The sequence below is a fragment of the Myotis brandtii genome, unplaced genomic scaffold, assembly GCF_000412655.1.
Source record: "Myotis brandtii unplaced genomic scaffold, ASM41265v1 scaffold1563, whole genome shotgun sequence".
Classification (NCBI taxonomy): Eukaryota; Metazoa; Chordata; class Mammalia; order Chiroptera; family Vespertilionidae; genus Myotis; species Myotis brandtii.
In genome coordinates, this window is record NW_005355679.1 from 437,172 (window position 1) to 445,293 (window position 8,122).

General features: G+C 60.9%; 1 protein-coding gene across 1 annotated transcript in view; it reads left to right on the forward strand.

The window, feature by feature from the left end:
• RET (ret proto-oncogene) overlaps window positions 1-8,122 on the forward strand; it is a 40,859-nt gene that overhangs the window by 5,104 nt on the left and 27,633 nt on the right. The window contains exons 5-10 of the mRNA XM_014536075.1: window positions 787-982; window positions 1,838-2,037; window positions 3,610-3,868; window positions 5,446-5,571; window positions 6,457-6,567; window positions 7,111-7,248. Coding sequence (XP_014391561.1) covers window positions 787-982; window positions 1,838-2,037; window positions 3,610-3,868; window positions 5,446-5,571; window positions 6,457-6,567; window positions 7,111-7,248 — 1,030 coding nt within the window. The remainder of the gene's footprint in view (window positions 1-786; window positions 983-1,837; window positions 2,038-3,609; window positions 3,869-5,445; window positions 5,572-6,456; window positions 6,568-7,110; window positions 7,249-8,122) is intronic.

Consider the following 8,122-nt stretch of genomic DNA (forward strand, 5'->3'; position numbering starts at 1 on the left):
GAGGGTAGCAATGGGTGGAGAAAGGCAGGACTAGGGGCTCTGGGGTCTGCCCCGCCCATCCTAGCCCCACCCCTCTCAGGTGCACAGGTGGAGCGTAACTGCCACCTGCTGGGCTTCAGGCTGTCCTGCAGCCACCCGGCTGGCAAACGCAATGGGAGGGTGGGCAGGGGGTGTGTAGTCTGCCTGCCTCTCTGGGCACCACAGGACTGGGTTTGGTGAGTGTGCCCGTGAGGAAAGCACATCTGGTGAGGAAATGTCCCCTGACTCTGGCAGGGCTGCCTTGGGGTGACCGTAGGGAATTCCATTAGCAAAGACGTCCTGTGACGTTGCTTTGAGCCGTCCTCACAGCCCTCTCCAGCCTGGTGTCCAGATGCTTGGAGGGGAGCATGCTGGTATACACCTGGGCTTGGCTCCGGCCCTGCGTGTATCGCTGTGTGACACTGAGCTAACCCTCCTCCCTGTGGGGCTGGCTCGGGAGAGAGGAGTATTCGCCGTGCTCTGCAAGGACCTGGCTGGGGCGCGTCAGCAGAGCACCCGGGCATCTGCTCTCACCCATCTTTACAGGAAGTCTGTAGATTCCTACCACGCCTGTTGCACAGGTGAGGTGAAGCACAGTGGCCCAGGAAGGGTGACTGGGCCAGTTAGGCAAGTGGCCCTGGGGGGACTTGAACTCAGGTCAGTCTGTCCGAGAGCCAGCTCTGTGCATGCCTAGTCCACCTGCGGGGAATGCACCCTCCCTTCGCTCGGGCTGCAGGAGATCTGACTGGCATCTCCTGTTTCCTGCAGGGCACTGTGGTGGCCACCCTGCATGTCTTCGATCCGGATGTGGTGCCAGCATCCGGGGAGCTCCTGAGGCGGTACACAAGCACGCTGCTCCCCGGAGATGCCTGGGCCCTCCAGACCTTCCGTGTGGAGCACTCACCCAATGAGACCTTGGTCCAGGCCGACGGCAGCTTCATTCGGGCAACGGTGCATGACTACAGTAAGAGGCTGGGTGCGGCCTGGAGGGCCCTAGGAAACCGGCAGCCCCTGTTCCTGGCCAGGGAAGCCCCCTGCACACACGGACACCGAGCCTGGAGCTCTGAGCACCAGACAACCCTCCGCCCAGCCCCCGTCTCTGCCGGGCTCACCACAGCCACCGTGGTGGTTTTTACAAGCTGCCCTCTCTTCCTGAGCTGCCCTGTGGCTGCCCCTGTCAGGGCCCCGTCACCTCTCCATGCTGACCTTGCCTGGGCTCACTGCCCACTACAAACACACGTCTCGACAGGCTGCTGCTGTCGAGAGTTCTCGGCGGGGAGGGGACAGGAGGGCCAGTGCAGCCTGCCCAGGGCCTCCGTGGTACCAGTCTTGACCTCTTGTGTGCCCACACATCACACACACAGTCCCAACACACACCACGCACACACTCACATACACACCTCATGCACATACCTCATACACACACACCGCACACATACACGCCACACACATACCCTACCCACATACTCCATACATACACACTGTACACGCACCCCCCACACACTCTGCACACACATGCTCTATACACACACACTGCACACATACATATCCTCACACACATACATACTCCATACATACCCTGCACACAGACACACACACACACACGTTTTGTACATACAGTACTTTCCAGCTCAGTACCACAGCTAACATTTAAATAGGGGTTCTAACATATTGCCAGCCGCCAGGTCTGTTACCTGCCCACCGTGTGTGTGTGTGTGAAGGTATGTGTTTTCGACCGTGTGCACGTATGGGCAATATATGCACCTGGGAGGAGGCGTGCAGTGGCCTGGGCCGTCATCACCATGCCCCCTCCTTGCAGGGCTGGTCCTCAACCGCAGCCTCCCCATCTCGGAGAGCCGCACCCTGCAGCTGGCTGTGCTGGTCAATGACTCCAGCTTCCAGGGCCCTGGGGAGGGCACCCTCCTCCTCCACTTCAATGTGACGGTGCTGCCGGTCAGCCTGCGCCTGCCCAGCGCCTACTCCTTCACCGTGAGCAGGCGGGCCCGCCTCTTTGCCCAGGTGAGCCTTCAGCCCACTGCCAGCCCGGCTGGGATGTGGAGGGGTGGGGAATCCCTCAGGGTGGGGCACTCCTGGGTGGGCACTCTGTCCAGCAGATTGCAAGCCAGGCCGGGGTGGGTGACACCCCTCCCTGGGCTAATAAGTACACGGAGTGGCCCAGGAGGAGCCATGGGGGGAGGGAGGGGCACAGCGCCTCTCTCTTCTCCATTATCTTTAATTCTTGTCCTCTCCCTTGTTAGTGTCTGTAAGACAGCTTTGTACGAGGGTAAGAGCAATGCCGAGCAGATATGTGTATGCTGACTTGGAGAGACGTTCCTGCTGGGTTGTTAAGTGAAAAAGTGGTTTGCAGAAATGTTGGTCACATAGCGCCATATGTCCAAAAGCCCGTCTTCATGGATGGGCCTTATTACCGGGCCTTCCACTGGGCCCGGGGTGGGGACAGAACGATTAGAAGTGGAAACAATTAGAGTCGTCAGTATTCCTGAAAGAAGACGAGTCAAACGGTGCTTAGCATGTTGGTGCAGTTCTTTCTAGAAGGTTTCGTGTGGGCACTTTTTATTTTATTTTTTATTGCATTTTTATTGATTTCAGAAAGGAAGGAAGAGGGAGAGAGAGAAACATCAATGATGAGAGAGAATCATTGATTGGCTGCCTCCTGCACTCCCCCCACTGGGGATCGAGCCTGCAACCCTGGCATGTGCCCTTGACTGGAATCGAACCTGGGACTCTTCAGTCCACAGGCTGATGCTCTATCCACCGATCCAAACCGGCCAGGGCCGTGTGAGCACTGTTTAAGTTAACTTGAAATTGCAGCAGGTGTATGCTTTCACATACTGCCCCCTCCTGGGGAGCCGCTGGGATGTCCTGGTCAGGGCCATCTATCGCTGTCCTGGTGGTAGTTCCTGGGGTTGGCTCCCCGGCCCCCTTCACTTCCAGCAGCCACCTGGGCCCCGCACAGGAAGGAGAAGGTGTCCCCCCTCCCTTCGACACGTCCAAGCTCCCTGACTTGCCACCACCCTGGACCTTTCATAGAGGGGCATCGAGGATGGTGGGAGGTGACAAGGCAGCCCCTCTTTCCCAGGGTCTCAGCCAAGCCCAGGAAGGCCCCTGGTCCTGTATGAGACCAGCAACCACACTGCATGACCGTGTGGCCGGGTGCAGTGCTCTGACCAGGCGGGTGGGCCATCCTGGCCACGTGCAGTGAGGACAGGAACGGGTGGTCCCCAGGACAAAACGCCTGGCGGAGCAGCGAGGGTGTGCATAGGAGGGAGCCGTTGGCCTTTGTGCCTGGATGAGGGGCCATGAGGAAAGAGCCAGCACCTCGGCCCTTGCCTGGAGGGCCGGCTAACCCAGACTTCAGTGCCCGGCTCCTGGAAGCAGGGGCGGGTGGTGGTGTGATGCCTGGGGAGGGCAGGTGCACGGGGACATGGAGGACGGGGAGTTCAGGGGGTGCTGCCCTTCCCAGATGAGCAGGGGACTGTTCCAAGACTCAGACTGCCAGGGAGTCCCTCCAGCCCCCACCACCAGCCTGCCCGGCCGCCCAGCCACGGCACTCCCTTTGCCCGCGCCTAGGTTGGGAAAGTCTCCGTGGAGAACGGCCAGGAGTTCACGGGCATCCACCTGCGGTACGAGCTGCAGCTCTCCAGCGCCAACTGCAGTGCCCTGGAAGTGGTCACCTCGGCCGAGGACACCTCGGGGACCCTGTTCGTGAATGACACGGAGGCCCTGCGGCGGCCCGAGTGTACCCAGCTCCAGTACACGGTGGTGGCCACCGACCAGCCAACCGGCAACCAGGCCCAGGGCCCACTGCTCATCACCATGGAGGGGACGTGTGAGTGCCGGGCCCTGTGGAGGGTGCGGATGGGTGGGACATGGTCCTGCTGCCGGCTTCCCCCACAGAAGGGGCCTGCTCCCTCTCGCGGGTGGGTGGCTTCCCTGAGCCTGAGTCTCCTTCCCGATAAAATGAGAATAACAGTGTGTGCCACACAGCCGAGCTGGAGGGATGAAGGGTGACGGAGTGTGAAACCGCTCCGCCCAGAGACACTGCGTAGCAGTCAGCGCTGCTCCCCGCCACCCTGTCAGTGCATCCGCACCTGCACTTACTACGGGGCTGCCAGATAAAACTTGAATTTTAGGTTAGAAAAAACAAACAATTTCTTGATGTATGTCCCGTGCAACCTCTGCAGAGTCTCTCAGAAGACAAGTTTTTAGGTGTCAACGAAATATTAGGGATGTACTTACACAAAGCAGGTGTTTAGTGTTTATCTGAAACTGAGGATTAACCTTGTGTCCTTGGCCACGTCTGGCCACCTCTCATCCTCCCTCTGTACTATCCAGCCCAGTAGCTGTGCCCCCTTTGGCTGTGGTGCCCCCACCCATTTCCCAACAGCCCCATCACTGCCCTGCACCTGGTGCTGAGTTACTCCATCCCCTCTGGACTCAACCCCTGGGGCAGCTCAGCCAGTGCTGCCCTGTCCCTGGGTGCTGGCGGGACACTGGGCCCAGGCTGGCCCCCTGTGACCTGCTTCCTTCCACCCCCAGACGTGGCTGAGGAGCCAGGCTGCCCCCTGTCCTGCGCCGTCAGCAAGAGGCGGCCCGAGTGTGAGGAGTGCGGTGGCCTGGGCTCTCTGACAGGCAGGTCCAGCCAACCACCAGGCCCAGGGCCCACTGCTCATCACCATGGAGGGGACATGTGAGTGCCGGGCCCTGTGGAGGGTGCGGATGGGTGGGACATGGTCCTGCTACCGGCTTCCTCCACAGAAGGGGCCTGCTCCTGCTCCCTCTTGCGGGTGGGTGGCTTCCCTGAGCCCGAGTCTCCTTCCCGATAAAATGAGAATAACAGTGCGTGCCACACAGCCGAGCTGGAAGGATGAAGGGTGACGGGGAGTGTGAAACTGCTCCGCCCAGAGACACTGTTTAGCAGTCAGCGCTGCTCCCTGCCACCCTGTCAGTGCATCCGCACCTGCACTTACTACAGGGCTGCCAGATAAAACTTGAATTTTAGGTTAAAAAAAACAAACAATTTCTTGATGTATGTCCCGTGCAACCTCTGCAGAGTCTCAGAAGACAAGTTTTTAGGTGTCAACGAAATATTAGGGACGTACTTACACAAAGCAGGTGTTCAGTGTTTATCTGAAACTGAGGATTAACCTTGTGTCCTTGGCCACGTCTGGCCAGCTCATATCCTCCCTCTGTACTATCCAGCCCAGTAGCTGTGCCCCCTTTGGCTGTGGTGCCCCCACCCATTTCCCAACAGCCCCATCACTGCCCTGCACCTGGTGCTGAGTTACTCCATCCCCTCTGGACTCAACCCCTGGGGCAGCTCAGCCAGTGCTGCCCTGTCCCTGGGTGCTGGCGGGACACTGGGCCCAGGCTGGCCCCCTGTGACCTGCTTCCTTCCACCCCCAGACGTGGCTGAGGAGCCAGGCTGCCCCCTGTCCTGCGCCGTCAGCAAGAGGCGGCCCGAGTGTGAGGAGTGCGGTGGCCTGGGCTCTCTGACAGGCAGGTGCGAGTGGAGACAGGGAGACGGCAAAGGTAGGCCCCACACAGAGCCGGGGCCTGCGGCCAGGCAGCCAACGGGGGTGGTGACGGCTGAGTGGAAATGGGGTCTGTGCGGATCCCTCTCATGCCTCATCTCTTCCCAGAGCCTTGTCCCCATCCAGGGCTCCTGATGCCAGGAGGTGGGCATGAGTTCAGGGTGTGGGTGGCATGAGGACATTCATGCTGGTCATTGCCAAGGGAACAAAGATGGTTGGGGCTGGCCTCTCTCTGGACTTGGGAGGGTCTGGGCCAAAGCTGGGATGTGTAGGGGACAGAGAGGCTCTCCCTGGGAGGCCCCAGGCCTGGCAGGGTATCCCCAGGCAGGGAGGGCCTACGCTGTGGACAGCAGCCAACTCCAAGCTGCACCCGCCACTACAAGGACCGCTCTGCTGGTGCAGCCTTGAGGGAGGCCTCGCCTTGTCTGGCTTCTGGTCCCCTGGGAGTGAGGCCAACACAGCCCTGGGGTGGCCCAGCCCCTCCATCCCTCACCACCTACCTGTCCTTATCCATTCAGGACCCCCAGGCACTTCTCAGGGATGCCCCTGCTGGTGGGGCTGCATGGGTGGGGTTTTTAATCCTCACCCAAGCACATGTTTTTGATGATTTTAGAGAGGAAGGGATCGAGAGAGAAACATTGATCAGTTGCCTTCCACACCCATCCCAACTGGGGATAGAACCCACAGCCACGTACGGGATGGTGCTCCAACCGACTGAGCCACCAGCCAGGGCTGCCTGTGTGGATTTTCACTGCTCAGACCTTGGAGGGGCTGGGCTGTCCCGAGAGGCCCTGGGGTGCCGCCCGCCCTCTGGGCTCTGAATCTGAAAGGCTGACCAGGGCGGCGCTCGCGCAGGGCAGTGACCGAGCACTGTGTGTTACAGGGATCTCCAGGAACTTCTCCACCTGCTCCCCCAGCATCAAGACCTGCCCCGACAGCCACTGTGATGCCGTGGAGAGCAGCAATCCCCACATATGCCCCCAGGACTGCCTCCGTAAGCCACCCGCTGGGCCCGCCCAGTCAGCCTCAGCCAAGACGGGGCCCTGGGGAGGTGGGCTCCCCCCTGCACTTCAGCCTGACCAGCCACGTTCCTGGGTTTTATGTGCCCACCTTTGTCTAACATTTTATTTGAATGAAGGGCTCTGCCCCCCTCAAAACAAAAATTGGAGCTAGGTGCCCTGACCCAGTGTCACCCTGGCCACTCACAGGGCTGCAGCTCCCCGCCCCCAATCTGCTGGTCACCCCTGCTGCCCCTTCTCCGCTTCTGAGAAGCAGCCCTGTGTGGTCCTTGGCAAGGTCCCTGGGCAGCCTATGGGCTCCTCCCCGACCTGCGGTGACCAGGGAACCGGCTTGGGGACAGGTCATGCTGAGGCTCCTGTCCAGATGACCTGGACTTCTGAGCTCACTCCCCGACTCACCCCACCCCCAGGCCTGAGGAGCTGACCTCAGGCAGGCAGGGAGGGACCTCCTGCACTCCTCTGGGTGGTCCTGGCTGGTCAGGCCACCCAGGAGGCTGAGTGGCTTCCTTTGTCACCAGGGGGCAGCATCATTGGGGGGCATGAGCCAGGGGAGCGCTGGGGGATTAAAGCCGGCTTTGGGACCTGCAGCTGCTTCCCCGAGGAGAGGAAGTGCTTCTGTGAGCCGGAGGACAGCCAGGGTGAGTGGGGGGACATGTGGGGCAGGGCTCCCCGCACCTCCCCACAAGCCAGGGAGGAAACTGCAGGGAGGCAGTCACCCCGAAGACCCTCCTCCTTCCCCCTGGGCCTCTGTACCCCATCTTTGCAGGCAGGGAGCTAGGTCAGGGCCTCCCTATCGTGCCTTAAAGCCCAAAATTACACGACAGGGTTGGGCTGGAAAACTAGTCCTCCCACCAGATAACTCCGTGGCTGCTCAGACTGTCCCCGTGCAGGGCCTTGGCTGGGCCCGGCGCTGTCCAGCTGGGGTGCCGCTGTTCCAGCCTGAGCCTCCGGTGCTTCCTCCGGGGCAGCAGGTGTGGTGGGCAGCACGGCTTACTGAGCACATGGGCTCAGGGACACGTTTCCGTTTCTGGCATTGGAGTTGTTATTGAATGGCCCCGGGTCCTGAGCCACTCTCCTGCCCTCACTTTTTATTAAAAAAACACAAAGACATCAGGAACCAGGACATCACCTCCCACAGCCCTCCAGGCCAGCTGACTGCAGTGCAGCGCCCCCTCCCTCACCCCCTGCCCCCCACCCGACGACGTGGTGTGCGCTGCCTCTGCTGTGTGGCCTCGGGCAGGCGGCTTATACACTCTGCCTCTCTCGCTCCTGGAGTGTTGGGTATTCTCGTCCCCACGCCAGCAGCACTGGCCAGCCGCTCACAGTTCGTGACAGCAGCCACGGTTCTCCAGGCTGGGGGACTGTGCTGTGCCGGCTCCCCCTTGGGACTCGGGGGGCCTCCAGGGGTGTTCCTCACGGCCGCCCCGCCCGCAGAATCACAGCAGCCGTTCTCCAGGCTGGGGGACTGTGCCGTGCCGCTCCCCTTGGGACTCGGGGGGCCTCCAGGGGTGTTCCTCACGGCCGCCGCCC